This window comes from Dendrobates tinctorius, unplaced genomic scaffold (genome assembly GCF_039654945.1).
Source record: "Dendrobates tinctorius isolate UK_male_01 unplaced genomic scaffold, ASM3965494v1 ptg000077l, whole genome shotgun sequence".
Lineage (NCBI taxonomy): Eukaryota > Metazoa > Chordata > Amphibia > Anura > Dendrobatidae > Dendrobates > Dendrobates tinctorius.
Window position 1 is genome coordinate 405,405 of NW_027361745.1, and position 16,369 is coordinate 421,773.

A 16,369-nucleotide genomic window follows, 5' to 3' on the forward strand; every position below is an offset into this window, starting at 1 on the left:
GCACAGGACTATGGGATTGTGGATATGTGTGATGGGTATATGGGAACGGGACTATGGGATCGTGGATATGTGTGATGGGTATATGGGCACGGGCCTATGGGATGGAGGATAATTATAATTGGCTATAACCAACCACAGTTAGTTACTATGCCCGGGCAGCACCGGGCTCTTCAGCTAGTTATCTCATAAAGAGACAATGGTCAGATTTATAAATGAAGCCGGGTCATTAACGTACAAAGTGGCTGAAGGGGTTAAATCTGCAGGCAGCCGTCATTTTTCGCAGCATTCTTGCATCATATTTCATCCATATTAATAAATGGGAAAAAACGCAGTAAAAATGAACGTACTTTACGCAATACTTTTCCTGCCCACGCATCAGGATTTGCAGGATAATTTTTGCTGTGAATATGTGACCACAGCCGCAGCTTAGGAGCGAGGTCACACTTCGGGATGATGACTTTTTGTATTATTACATGCCCGCTATCTGGAGAAGTTTTGCTCCCCTAACTCTATATATTATTTCTCATGATAAGTATCACAGGCAAAATACAAACATACAGTGTGTGAAAATAAGTGTAAGAAAATAACTAATCCAGAGGCTTTACATGAGCACGGACGAAACGGCAAAAACTGGGTCCGGACCGCGGCCTCCGGAGAAGGGCACGTCAGAGGAGAGAAAAAGCCTCCATCATCCAGAAAAAAATGGAGGATTTTTCATCCGTATTGTCGTCCATGCAGCGTCCGATCTTATACATCAGCAGCAAATAATGCTCACAAGACTAAACACAAACTGCTGTTATTAATGGCGATGAGTCCGTGGGATCTGAGATATGGAAGAGAATAGTACGAAACGGAATGGATGGCGCTATAATAATAATACTAGTAGTGCGCCATAGGATGGATAGTGCAATAAATAATAATAATAATAGTGCGTGCAGCAATTTCTTCATACTGACATTTGGTCCATGAGATAAAACAGTCATCTGTACTCCCCCAATAAATAGCATTGTCCCTGCTGCTGTCAGTTTCTGTCAGATTTCTCCACAGACAACACAAAAAATGAAAATACAGTGGTGTGAACATAGCCGTAGAGAGCTGCCGTGATAACAGCAAGAAAAAACAAATCCTTGGTCACTTTCTCTCCAGGCAGAGAAATCAGCTAATCACGAGACCCGCTGGGATGTCCCAACTGGGAGGAGACATCAGACTTGAGCACTCTCCTCTACGAAGAAGCAGTCTGGAGACTCCCTGGAGGCACATGGTTCTGAAGAGAGAGGATGGCCCGGCTTCTGCTTGTACTCGTGACAGGTGAGTGCTCCCCGGCTTCTGCTTGTACTAGTGACAGGTGAATGCTCCCCTGGCTTCTGCTTGTCCTGGTAACAGGCGAGTGCTCCCCCGGCTCCAGCACCGCCTGCCATTTATATGTCTGTGTACATGTCATAGGTATGTAACGTGCACATGTGTATATATACATGTCTGTGTGTGTATCCTAAGTCATATTACAAGACTCGTTAAAGGGTTGATTGTGACTTGTAGGATCGCTACTACCAACAGGTGGCGCTGTAGAGTTCATGTCCTCTTCTTCTCTGAAGAGGCAATTTGCATGTGTGTGTATAGGTGCTTACAGATGTAGCAGAACTAAATGTATCAATTGGTGGAGAAAGGTTGAACTTAAAGGACTTAAATCCTTTCAAACTGTAACTATGTAATTGTGATGGCACAGGGTTTCTTTTACTGCACGTTACATAGGACTGCACATAAGTCATTATCTGTACAATGAAGGTGAACAGCTCAGTAACAGACTGGGCTCTGCTACATACAGACTTGTACACGTCTGTTGACGGCACGGGGCGGACATGTCCGGACTTATCTCCTTTCTCTAATAGTTTGTGGTGTCCACGGCTGCCTGTGATCATTCCGCGCTGCTTTACTATATGCATAGCAGAAAATTGCTAGAAGTGCAATTCCCTAATGTACCAGGAAAGCCTCCCCACCGTCACAGGGGTCCGGGACTATAAATGGGGTCTGTCAGTATAACCGACCAGTTAGGACATCAATAAGTAAAATGCGTCACTAAATGCTGCTGCATCTGCAGAGCATGAAACAGCAGATGCCTCCTATGTGGCTCCAGGACGCCTCCTGCTGGCCATCTGCCGTACTGACACTGAATGATGCAACCAGGAAAGGCGCCTCATAAAAGAATAAAGTTCCTGAAAGTTTCTCCAAAAAGTGAAAACAAGAGAATGAGCCCCCACTGCCACACAATGTCTCCGCACCCCCAGGAGCACCACCGACCCCAACAACTCACATGATACACATCGACGGAAAATAAGAGAAGAATATCCAGCGCAGGACAGGATCCTTCCTTCTGTACAAAGTGCATCCAGAGGTCACTGTCCATCCAGACAGAACAGTATATATATCCAGGCACAGTATATATCCACACAGAACGGTATATATCCACACAGGACGGTATATATCCAGCTCGGCAGCTCCTCGCACTCTCGCTCGCTCTCTACATATTTTGCACATGACTCACTTCTTGTTCTTCCTGTTTACTCTGTAACTTAAGAACCAGAACAAACTGGGACAAAAGATGTGATTGGTGCAACCACAGCGAGGAACCCCATAACACAGCGAGGAACCCCACAACACAGCGAGGAACCCCACAACACAGCGAGGAACCCCATAACAAAGCAAGGAACCCCACAACACAGCGAGGAACCCCACAACACAGCGAGGAACCCCACAACACAGCGAGGAGCCCCACAACACAGCGAGGAACCCCACAACACAGCGAGGAACCCCATAACACAGCGAGGAACCCCACAACACAGCGAGGAACCCCATAACTCTGCGAGGAACCCCATAACACAGCGAGGAACCCCATAACACAGCGAGGAACCCCACAACACAGCGAGGAACCCCACAACACAGCGAAGAACCCCACAACACAGCGAGGAACCAGACAACACTGCGAGGAACCCCATAACACAGCAAGGAACCCCGCAACACAGCGAGGAACCCCACAACACAGCGAGGAACCCCACAACACTGCGAGGAACCCCATAACACTGCGAGGAAACCCACAACACAGCGAGGAACCCCATAACACAGCAAGGAACCCCACAACACAGCGAGGAACCCCACAACACAGCGAGGAACCCCATAACACAGCGAGGAACCCCACAACACTGCGAGGATCCCCATAACACTGTGAGGAACCCCACAACACAGTGAGGAACCCCATAACACAGCAAGGAACCCCACAACACAGCGAGGAACCCCACAACACAGCGAGGAACCCCATAACACAGCGAGGAACCCCACAACACTGCGAGGATCCCCATAACACTGTGAGGAACCCCACAACACAGTGAGGAACCCCACAACACAGCAAGGAACCCCACAACACTGCGAGGATCCCCATAACACAGTGAGGAACCCCACAACACAGTGAGGAACCCCAAAACACAGCGAGAAACCCCACAACACAGCGAGGAACCCCACAACACAGCGAGGAACCCCACAACACGGCGAGGAACCCCACAACACGGCGAGGAACCCCACAACTCTGCGAGGAAGCCCACAACACAGCGAGGAACCCCACAACACTGCGAGGAACCCCATAACACAGCGAGGAACCCCTCAACACTGCGAGGAAACCCACAACACAGCGAGGAACCCCAAAACACAGCGAGGAACCCCACAACACAGCGAGGAACCCCACAACACTGCGAGGAACCCCACAACACGGCGAGGAACCCCACAACACAGCGAGGAACCCCACAACACAGCGAGGAACCCCATAACACAGCTGAGGGCGAAACAAGGCACAACATCCAGATATACCGACTGCTGCAGATATGCCACAGATCCCCCACAATCGTGTAATCCACAGCTTCCATCCACAACAGGGTCCTTCACAGATCCCTCCACAAGTGTCCTCCACAGATCCCCCACAAGTGTCCTCCACAGATCCCCCACAACAGTGTCCTCCACAGATCCCTCACAAGAGTGTCCTCCACAGGTCCCCCACAACAGTGTCCTCCACAGGTCCCCCACAACAGTGTCCTCCACAGATCCCCCACAACAGTGTCCTCCACAGATCCCCCACAACAGTGTCCTCCACAGATCCCACACAACAGCGTCCTCCACAGATCCCTCACAACAGCGTCCTCCACAGGTCCCCCACAACAGTGTCCGTGACAGATCCCCCCAACAGTGTCCTCCACAGATCCTCCACAACAGTGTCCTTCACAGATCCCCCACAACAGTGTCCTCCACAGACCCCTCACAACAGTGTCCTCCACAGACCCCTCACAACAGTGTCCTCCACAGATCCCTCACAACAGTGTCCTCCACAGATCCCCCACAACAGTGTCCTCCACAGATCCCCCACAACAGTGTCCTCCACAGATCCCCCACAACAGTGTCCTCCACAGATCCCCCACAACAGTGTCCTCCACAGATCCCTCACAACAGTGTCCTCCACTGGTCCCCCACAACAGTGTCCGCCACAGATCCCCCCAACAGTGTCATCCACAGATCCCCCACAACAGTGTCCTCCACAGATCCCCCACAACAGTGTCCTCCACAGATCCCCCAATAGTGTCCTCCACAGATCCCCCCACAACAGTGTCCTCCACAGATCCCCCCACAACAGTGTCCTCCACAGATCCCCCACAGCAGTGTCCTCCACAGATCCCCCACAACAGTGTCCTCCACAGATCCCCCACAACAGTGTCCTCCACAGATCCCCCACAACAGTGTCCTCCACAGATCCCCCACAACAGTGTCCTCCACAGGTCCCCCACAACAGTGTCCGCCACAGGTCCCCCACAAGTGTCCTCCACAGGTCCCCCACAACAGTGTCCTCCACAGATCCCCACAACAGTGTCCGCCACAGATCCCCCAATAGTGTCATCCACAGATCCCCCATAACAGTGTCCTCCACAGGTCCCCCACAACAGTGTCCTCCACAGATCCCCCACAACAGTGTCCTCCACAGATCCCCCACAACAGTGTCCTCCACAGATCCCTCACAACAGTGTCCTCCACAGGTCCCGCACAACAGTGTCCGCCACAGGTCCCCCACAACAGTGTCCTCCACAGATCCCCACAACAGTGTCCGCCACAGATCCCCCAATAGTGTCATCCACAGATCCCCCACAACAGTGTCCTCCACAGGTCCCCCACAACAGTGTCCTCCACAGATCCCCCCAATAGTGTCATCCACAGATCCCCCACAATAGTGTCCTCCAAAGGTCCCCCACAACAGTGTCCTCCACAGATCCCCCAAAACAGTGTCCTCCACAGATCCCCCACAACAGTGTCCACCACAGATCCCCCATAACAGTGTCCTCCACAGATCCCCCACAACAGTGTCCTCCACAGATCCCCCACAACAGTGTCCTCTATAGGTCCCCCCACAACAGTGTCCGCCACAGGTCCCCCACAACAGTGTCCTCCACAGATCACCCACAACAGTGTCCTCCACAGATCCCCCACAACAGTGTCCTCCACAGATCCCCCACAACAGTGTCCTCCACAGGTCCCCCACAACAGTGTCCGCCACAGGTCCCCCACAAGTGTCCTCCACAGGTCCCCCACAACAGTGTCCTCCACAGATCCCCACAACAGTGTCCGCCACAGATCCCCCAATAGTGTCATCCACAGATCCCCCACAACAGTGTCCTCCACAGGTCCCCCACAACAGTGTCCTCCACAGATCCCCCACAACAGTGTCCTCCACAGATCCCCCACAACAGTGTCCTCCACAGATCCCCCACAACAGTGTCCTCCACAGTTCCCCCACAACAGTGTCCTCCACAGGTCCCCCACATCAGTGTCCGCCACAGGTCCCCCACGAGTGTCCTCCACAGGTCCCCCACAACAGTGTCCTCCACAGATCCCCCACAACAGTGTCATCCACAGATCCCCGACAACAGTGTCCTCCACAGATCCCCCACAACAGTGTGCGCCACAGATCCCCCCCAACAGTGTCATCCACAGATGCCCCACAACAATGTCCTCCACAGGTCCCCCACAACAGTGTCCTCCACAGGTCCCCCACAACAGTGACCTCCACAGATCCACCACAACAGTGTCATCCACAGATCCCCCACAACAGTGTCCTCCACAGATCCCCCACAACAGTGTCCTCCACAGATCCCCCACAACAGTGTGCACCACAGATCCCCCCCAACAGTGTCCTCCACAGGTCCCCCACAACAGTGTCCTCCACAGGTCCCCCACAATTGTGTCCTCCACAGGTCCCCCACAACAGTGTCCTCCAAAGATTCCCCACAACAGTGTCATCCACAGATCCCCGACAACAGTGTCATCCACAGATCCCCGACAACAGTGTCCTCCATTGGTCCCCCACAACAGTGTCCTCCACAGGTCCCCCACAACAGTGTCCTCCACAAGTCCCCCACAACAGTGTCCTCCACAGATCCCCCCAACAGTGTCTTCCACAGATCCCCTCAACAGTGTCCTCCACAGGTCCCCCAAAACAGTGTCCGCCACAGGTCCCCCACAGCAGTGTCCTCCACAGGTCCCCCACAACAGTGTCCTCCACAGATCCCCCACAACAGTGTCATCCACAGATCCCCCACAACAGTGTCCTCCACAGATTGCCGACAACACGACAACAGTGTCCTCCACAGATCCCCCACAACAGTGTCCTCCACAGATCCCCCACAACAGTGTGCGCCACAGATCCCCCCCAACAGTGTCCTCCACAGATCCCCCACAACAGTGTCCTCCACAGATCCCCCACAACAGTGTCCTCCACAGATCCCCCACAACAGTGTCCTCCACAGATCCCCCACAACAGTGTCCTCCACAGATCCCTCACAACAGTGTCCTCCACAGGTCCCCCACAACTGTGTCCTCCACAGATCCCCCACAACAGTGTCCTCCACAGATCCCCCACAACAGTGTCCTCCACAGATCCCCCACAACAGTGTCCTCCACAGGTCCCCCACAACAGTGTCCTCCACAGGTCCCCCTCAACTGTGTCCTCCACAGGTCCCCCACAACAGTGTCCACCACAGATCCCCCACAACAGTGTCATCCACAGATCCCCCACAACAGTGTCCTCCACAGATCCCTCACAACAGTGTCCTCCACAGGTTCCCCACAACAGTGTCCTCCACAGATCCCCCACAACAGTCTCCTCCACAGGTCCCCCACAACAGTGTCCTCCACAGGTCCCCCACAACAGTGTCCTCCACAGATCCCCCACAACAGTGTCCTCCACAGATCCCCCACACCAGTGTCCTCCACAGATCCCCCACAACAGTGTCCTCCACAGATCCCCCACAACAGTGTCCTCCACAGATCCCTCACAACAGTGTCCTCCACAGGTCCCCCACAACAGTGTCCTCCACAGATCCCCCACAACAGTCTGCTCCACAGGTCCCCCACAACTGTGTCCTCCACAGATCCCTCACAACAGTATCCTCCACAGGTCCCACACAACAGTGTCCACCACAGATCCCCCACAACAGTGTCCTCCATAGGACCTATGAAGTCAGTGCAGATTCTCCTGTTACTTACAATCTTCCGACTGTCACGTTCTATTATTGTTACTATCTCACTATAATAGTTCCTCATCCTCCTCTTGTTTCTTCAGTTTCTCTCGCCCTTTCAGGTCTTGTTACAGCTGAGGATCCCATACCAGTAAATGGACAGCTGGGCTCCGACCTCCTCCTGCCCCTGGTGGAGGCCTGTACATCTAAGCACCGCTATCGCTTTGACCTTCTACGTGGCACTCAGAAAATCGGGGCGTATGACAATCACCTACAAGGACTAAGAAGCTATAACGATCGTCTGACATACGACAAAGAGACCTGTACGATCACTCTGAAGGAGCTGCGTACACAGGACGGGAGCAGATTCACTGCGAAACTGAGCTATGACATAAATGACAGGTCAACTCTACACGACATAAATTACCAGGTCACCTTCATCGGTGAGTCCATACCGGCCATAGTCTGGTCACCTTCATCAGTGAGTCCATACCGGCCATAGTCTGGTCACCTTCATCGGTGAGTCCATACCGGCCATAGTCTGGTCACCTTCATCGGTGAGTCCATACCGGCCACAGTCAGGTCACCTTCATCGGTGAGTCCATACCGGCCACAGTCAGGTCACCTTCATCGGTGAGTCCATGCCGGCCACAGTCTGGTCACCTTCATCGGTGAGTCCATACCGGCCATAGTCTGGTCACCTTCATCGGTGAGTCCATACCGGCCATAGTCTGGTCACCTTCATCGGTGAGTCCATACCGGCCACAGTCAGGTCACCTTCATCGGTGAGTCCATACCGGCCATAGTCTGGTCACCTTCATCGGTGAGTCCATACCGGCCACAGTCAGGTCACCTTCATCGGTGAGTCCATACCGGCCACAGTCAGGTCACCTTCATCGGTGAGTCCATACCGGCCATAGTCTGGTCACCTTCATCGGTGAGTCCATACCGGCCATAGTCTGGTCACCTTCATCGGTGAGTCCATACCGGCCACAGTCAGGTCACCTTCATCGGTGAGTCCATACCGGCCATAGTCTGGTCACCTTCATCGGTGAGTCCATACCGGCCACAGTCAGGTCACCTTCATTGGTGAGTCCATACCGGCCACAGTCAGGTCACCTTCATCGGTGAGTCCATACCGGCCACAGTCAGGTCACCTTCATCGGTGAGTCCATGCCGGCCACAGTCAGGTCACCTTCATCGGTGAGTCCATGCCGGCCACAGTCAGGTCACCTTCATCGGTGAGTCCATACCGGCCACAGTCAGGTCACCTTCATCGGTGAGTCCATACCGGCCATAGTCTGGTCACCTTCATCGGTGAGTCCATACCGGCCATAGTCTGGTCACCTTCATCGGTGAGTCCATACCGGCCACAGTCAGGTCACCTTCATCGGTGAGTCCATACCGGCCATAGTCTGGTCACCTTCATCGGTGAGTCCATATCGGCCACAGTCAGGTCACCTTCATCGGTGAGTCCATACCGGCCACAGTCAGGTCACCTTCATCGGTGAGTCCATACCGGCCATAGTCTGGTCACCTTCATCGGTGAGTCCATACCGGCCATAGTCTGGTCACCTTCATCGGTGAGTCCATACCGGCCATAGTCTGGTCACCTTCATCGGTGAGTCCATACCGGCCACAGTCAGGTCACCTTCATCGGTGAGTCCATACCGGCCATAGTCTGGTCACCTTCATCGGTGAGTCCATACCGGCCACAGTCAGGTCACCTTCATTGGTGAGTCCATACCGGCAACAGTCAGGTCACCTTCATCGGTGAGTCCATACCGGCCACAGTCAGGTCACCTTCATCGGTGAGTCCATGCCGGCCACAGTCAGGTCACCTTCATCGGTGAGTCCATGCCGGCCACAGTCAGGTCACCTTCATCGGTGAGTCCAAACCGGCCACAGTCAGGTCACCTTCATCGGTGAGTCCATACCGGCCATAGTCTGGTCACCTTCATCGGTGAGTCCATACCGGCCATAGTCTGGTCACCTTCATCGGTGAGTCCATACCGGCCACAGTCAGGTCACCTTCATCGGTGAGTCCATACCGGCCATAGTCTGGTCACCTTCATCGGTGAGTCCATATCGGCCACAGTCAGGTCACCTTCATCGGTGAGTCCATACCGGCCACAGTCAGGTCACCTTCATCGGTGAGTCCATACCGGCCATAGTCTGGTCACCTTCATCGGTGAGTCCATACCGGCCATAGTCTGGTCACCTTCATCGGTGAGTCCATACCGGCCACAGTCTGGTCACCTTCATCGGTGAGTCCATACCGGCCACAGTCAGGTCACCTTCATCGGTGAGTCCATACCGGCCACAGTCCGTTCGGCTTCAGTTTGTAATTCATATCAGCAGTGAATAGAAATCAAAAGCCTTATCCAGTTGAGTGCTGGATTCCAAATCCCCAAAAAATCGAACTAAAAAATTGTAATACCCGGCCGATGTGATCACTATAGTGTATGACCCCACATGCCTGTATGCATCCTGATGGCGTTGGGCATGCTCCTGATGAGAAGAGGGATGGCGCCGTTTTTGCAGACCTGAATCATGTCATCAGTAACATGAGAGTGTGAGCTGACGGGGGTATCACAATCTCTGGGGTCTTGACTACCCCCCAACGCACTGAGTGGTCGGTTGTGAGGGAATATTGTGGCCATGATGACCTCAGGTGGTGCGTCCTAGTGGAAATGCCGATCCATAAAAGACTGAGGGTCTCATGTGGGATAAAAGAAGCTGAAACCTTCTGCAGAATCCTTGTAAGGCCATGTGCACACGTAGTTTTAGTGCTGCGGACTTTTCCTCGCGGATTTGCAAAAATCCGCAGGTAAATCCGCAGGTCAAAGACCTGCGGTTTGCCTGCGGATTAGCCTGCGGTTTGCCTGTGGATTAGCCTGCGGATTAGCCTGCGGTTTGCCTGTGGATTAGCCTGCGGATTAGCCTGCGGTTTAGCCCTGCGGTTTCACAGCTCTACAATGGAGAAGCTGTGAATCCGCAGCGGATTCCGCACAAAGAATTTGGACCTGCAGCAAATCCGCGTGGAAAAATCCGCAGCATGTGCACAGCGTTTTTTGTTTTAGCATTGAAAACAATGGTACAGTACAACGCAACTAAATCTGCTGCGGACCCGCAGGGCCTGAAACGCTGCGGATCAGCAGCAAAATCCGCACCGTGTGCACATAGCCTAAGAGTTCAGTCCCAATGATGGTGCCATGGCAAATCCTTATTTCATTTGACGCCATTTTTGTCTTTTTTCAGATCCTACGACATCTAGTCCATCAACACCAGCGATGAACCACACACGAGAGGGTTAGTGTAATCACTCGCTACAAGGGGGGGATGTCAGAAGTGCATGTGCACAGGGGCCCCAATTAATGAAGGCCTGCCTGTCACATTGCATTGTATATTGGGGTGACAATATGGCGGACCGTCACTAGGATAATTGTGTGTGATCCGCTCCTCTCAGCCTCTCATCTCAGCCTCTGCTTTCTATATTTCAGATCGCACCTCCCGTAATGGGACGCAGGTCTCCCATGATGGCGTCCGCAGATTCATCTCCTTCTGCTTGTCGCTGGACTCTGTGGTGAACGTTGCACTTGGATTACTGCTCCTGATATTACAAGGTTTGTAATTATTACACTGATACCAAGAGGATAGATGAGCTGAAGTCAGTGCATACATTAAGTTCTATATTTCCTGCTTCTCCATCCTGTGATCAGGTCTCCACAGGAATCGAATTAACATCTCTGTGTTCACACTTCTGTCTGTCCAGGAGCCACTGCCCACCATGATGTCAATAGGAGAATTTGGTAATCTTGACCAATGAACTCAGAAGCAGGTTATACATGTCCATAGAGATACATTGTGTGTATGATAATGTATTTCTATGGTCCTTGTATACTGAGGTGACAGATAATATTTTGTCTATTTTTTTGTAATAAGTCGCTTTTATTGTATTTGTGTATAGTTTGCATTTGTTTTTCAAAAGCATTTTAATTGCCATGAGTAGCAGCTGCACATGTGTGTAAGCACCGGGGGTGGGGTATGGCTATCTTCCTCCGTTAAGAGGTGAGGTTAGTCCCACTCTCCTGTGAGACCAGTAGAAGCGCTACTGCAGCGCGAAACGGCTGTCATCATTTCCACTCCCGCTCCCATCCTCGCTATACAGATGTTTTAAAGGATTGGAATAAAGAAGATTTTAACCGGTGAGTGCCATCCGTTTTCTTTTTTGGTGTAGCCGCTGTGACTAATTGCTTTGGAGTGGCACCCCAGTTTGTGGAGCACTTCCCATAGTATGCATATTTGCAGTACCGGCTTACACAGCTCTTTGTGCAATGAATGAGCTTTCCACCTGTGCGGATTAACACTTTGTTGGAGATACTTTGGACTGTTCTATATATCCAGCACGCGTGTGGTGTACTTGCTGCACTTTGCAATATTGCGTGGATAAAATATCTTGGCTGATGGAGTCAGAAGTTGCTCCAGATACAAATGACTTACGAGCGGGCAGGGAGGATGTGGCAGTTTATTTTAAGGAGTGTGAACAGCACGATGTGTTGCAGTCACTGAGTACAAAGGCTTTGGAAAGTAAACTGTTCAATCTAACAGAAAAAGAGGTTAGATTGTTTTGGACTAACAACGCTCTTAAATCTTATTTGGAAGCTGTCAGAGTTCCACGAGGCTTAAGGATTTTTAAAGAGGCATCACATTTCAGAGATGATCCCCAATTTTTGGCATAATGGCAAAAAAGGAATTAGACCTACCGGTAATTCTGTTTCCTGTAGTCCCTCAGGACAGCACCATGGAGGACGTCCTTCCTTGCCCTATAGTGGGACAGGATCAGAGAGAGGTTAAAAGGCCCCTCCCACCTCCACCCTCCAGTGTTTTATCAAAGTACCACCGAGCATGGATGGAAATGGTCTAAACGCGCCCTTACAAACCCGTATGTAAGACCCTTTAGCAGCTCCATCCCAATCTCGAGCCACGATGACCTGATAGATGAACAATCTGCCCATCGATCCCATGCAGGCCTAAAGACAAACATAAGGGAGGGAACTAATTGTGCTGTCCTGAGGGACTACAGGAAACAGAATTACCGGTAGGTCTAATTCCCTTTTTCCCTTACGTCCCTCCGGACAGCACCATGGAGAATACCAAAGCAAAGGTCTCAGGGTGGGTACAAAAGCTCCAGGATCAAAGTTCTAGGTAAGAACCAGGCTAGATATAGAAATTATCTGTAAGATGAGAAGAAATATAGATATCGAAAGGGATCTCCAAAGGTGATCACCGTAGTGAGTGTCTGATATATGTCTATAATGGCCAGTATGAATGTGGCAAACAAGATCTGCAGTGGAACAACCTGTTGCACCCCAATACCACTAAAGAACCGCAGTGAATTACACTTATTGTGATAGATACTTATGAACACCGCAGTCACAGAATAGGTTTAAAACCTTATTGCCCAGCAAAGGTATGGGCAATGGGCTATGGGTTCTCAACTGCAAGAGTCCTGGACACAGCTTCTTTACCTTAGGAGCCCTGACTCCTGTAAGAGCAGCAAGTATGGGATCCTCTGCCACCTGACAGAGACCTGCTGAATCGCCACCAGGTACAAAAAGTAGTGATGCCACCCCTGGTAAACATAATACACGGATTTATGAGACAAGAACCTGTCTACCGGGTGTCTATCAAGGAAACTAGTCCGACTGCTCTATGTGGAGTCGGGAAGAATTGTTTTCTTCCACCTTATGGGATTTTCTGCACCCAGAATATGTCCACTTAAAGGATGAACCCCAGAGACGTATGTCCCCCTTTAAAAGCTAACTATGAGGGAGCCCTGCCTTTAGCACTCAAGACAGTAACTCATTTGAGAGTAATGCTAAGTTACTAGGCCAATTCAAGCATAACTATTGGTCTGGCTAAGTCCAGTTGCCAAGAATGAAGCAACAGAAACTGGGTCTGGGTCCCGAAACACGAAGACCAGAGTTGGGGCCTGAGACAAAATGTGAAGTGGCAGGCCGATCATACAAGGTGCGGCCCACAAAAAGGCACAAGTCAGAAGGTCTAAGCCAGAGGCCCATAGCCAGAGGCTCAAAGCCACAGCACCCGAGGTACTATGAAGCACAGAGGTATTAAGACCCACCAATGACCCCGAGGCGCAGGGGTACCACAGCCTTATGACGCCATATGACACACAGAAGCCTTATGCTGTACAGAAGCGCTACCTATGACGCAATATGATGTGCCAAGACACTATGGGGCGCTATGAAGCAATATGATGTATAGAGCCACTATGAAGGCTTATGATGCAATATGATGCACCAAGGGACTATGAAGCCACATAGTGGAATACGCTGCATAGAGGCCCTATGAAGCCCCATGATGCCGTATGATGAACAGAGGCACTATGCAGCCCCATGATGCAGTCTGATGCACAAGGGATCTATGAAGCCATATGATGTACAAAGGCACTATGAAGTCATATGATGAAGTATGATGTACCAAGGTACTATGAAGCCATATGATGCACAGAGGTACTATGAAGCACAATGATGCAACCTGAAGCACAATGATGCAATATGAAGCACGCTGATGCCAAATGATGCAGTATGATGCACAGCGGCACTATGGCGCACGGCGGCAATATATCGTGTACAGCGGCAATATATCGTGCACAGCGGCAATATATCATGCACAGCGACAATATATCATGCACAGCGGCAATATATCGTGCACAGTGGCAATATATCGTGCACAGCGGCAATATTGTGCACAGCGGCAATATCTCATGCACAGCAGCAATATATCGTGCACAGCGGCAATATATCGTGCACAGCGGCAATATCTCGTGCCCAGCAGCAATATCGTGCCCAGCGCCAATATATCACGCACAGCGGCAATATCGTGCACAGCGCCAATATATCACGCACAGCGGCAATATCGTGCACAGCAGCAATATCGTACCCAGCAGCAATATTGTGCACAGCGGCAATATCGTGCACAGCGGCAATATCTCATGCACAGCGACAATATCTCATGCACAGTGGCAATATCTCGTGCACAGCAGCAATATATCATGCCCAGCGGCAATATCTTGTGCCCAGCAGCAATATCTCGTGCCCAGCGGCAATATCTCGTGCACAGTGGCAATATCTCGTGCACAGCAGCAATATATCATGCCCAGCGGCAATATCTTGTGCCCAGCAGCAATATCTCGTGCCCAGCGGCAATATCTCGTGCACAGTGGCAATATCTCGTGCACAGTGGCCATATCCTGCACAGCGGCGATACGATGTTCAGCGGCGATACGATGCAGAGAGACAAAACGATGCCCCTATAATGTAATATGATGCACAGACTACGGCCCTGCTTGAAGGTGCCAAACGAGAGACCAGGCCCCCAGTTACCTCCAAGAGAGCAATCAGAGATCCAGATAACCCTCCGCTCTGAATAGTATAACTCAATTGTCAGACTGGCTCCACCTGAAGAGCTAATTAATGAGCCGCAGGTGGAGGGCAGTCTCCCTGCTGCATTCCACCATGTGTCCAGCCATAAGGCTCTGTGCAGACATGGCCTGCAACTAACTGAGGTCCCATTACTATAGCCTAGAGGCCCAAGGCCTAGCTGCTTATATGTGAAGACACATCTCAGCACATGAGGCTATAGGCCCAGCTTTGGCACCAAGGCATGAGGTTAGTATCAACCCAGAGGCCAGGCCCTGAACACAACATTCCAGCGTGCACTCACCTGTGCTGGCTCCACACCTGCTAGAAAGACAGGGGAGCTGGTAACGCTGAGAGCCTACCATGGAGGGAAGTGGCGTTCGGTCAGGAATGTTGTATTACTGCCAGTGATTTCCTCTCCTGTGCCCCACGAGATCCAAGAAACTAGGCTGTTGCCTGTCTCGTTCTGCACTTCTGCGTTCTGCCGTGGAACGCACGCTGACCTTAAGCTGACGTTACCGGACGCGCGACGGCCTTCTCCACCGCGTGTTTTCCGGAAGTAGCGATGTTTTGCCAGCCGGCGTCCGACCGGGAGGAGCAGCTCAACCCAGGAGCACGTCCACTCGACTGGTCTTTGGGGCAGAGGGACTCCCCACCGGGGAGTGTCGGCCCTGGGCCCCTTGATGGGGGAAGGATTGGACGCACCGCACGATCCCCCTGAGCCCATCATGCAGGCTGGCTGCTGGCTGAGGAGCTTCTCCAAGAGATGCCAGCCACGGTCCGCTTGACAGGGGGGAAGAGAGGGCTGAGACCCCCAATCCCATCTGGTACAGTGAATGACGGCTGAGGGACCTCTCCCAGAGAGGAATCAGCCACGGACCGCCTGCCAGGGGAATGGAAAGCCATAAACGTCCACAGGCTATCTTCACTCTAAGAGCAACCTCTCATACAACCGTCCCCTGCTGGGACAGGAAAAACACTGGAGGGTGGAGGGGCCTTTTAACCTCTCTCGGATCCTGTCCCACTATAGGGCAAGGAAGGACATCCTCCATGGTGCTGTCTGGAGGGACGTTAGGGAAAAATATTTTTGGAGTGTTCAGAAAAATTATTGAAATTGGTCTATGAGTTCAATATGAAACGTTATACTCAATTGGAGCTGGACATTAAAAAAACGAAGGACGAGGTTAAGTCCAGATTATCAGATCCACAATGGTTATCCCTGACTAAAAAAATGGATACTAAGCTAACTACCATTCAGGTGAATGTGAAACAAGTTAAAAGGGATAAATTCATTCGAGACAAAGGTGATTATGACTCTGACCGGGTCTTCACATGGAACAAAAATAGGAACGAATATGAGAGCGGGAAGCCACGAAGGTCTTTTCA

General features: G+C 51.6%; 1 protein-coding gene across 1 annotated transcript in view; it reads left to right on the plus strand.

Annotated features, from left to right (window-relative positions):
- Window positions 1–1,179: 1,179 nt before the first annotated feature.
- LOC141096670 (uncharacterized) overlaps window positions 1,180–16,369 on the plus strand; it is a 48,868-nt gene continuing 33,678 nt past the window's right edge. The window contains exons 1-4 of the mRNA XM_073583388.1: window positions 1,180–1,308; window positions 7,643–7,981; window positions 10,800–10,850; window positions 11,042–11,164. Coding sequence (XP_073439489.1) covers window positions 1,278–1,308; window positions 7,643–7,981; window positions 10,800–10,850; window positions 11,042–11,164 — 544 coding nt within the window. The 5' untranslated portion in view covers window positions 1,180–1,277. The remainder of the gene's footprint in view (window positions 1,309–7,642; window positions 7,982–10,799; window positions 10,851–11,041; window positions 11,165–16,369) is intronic.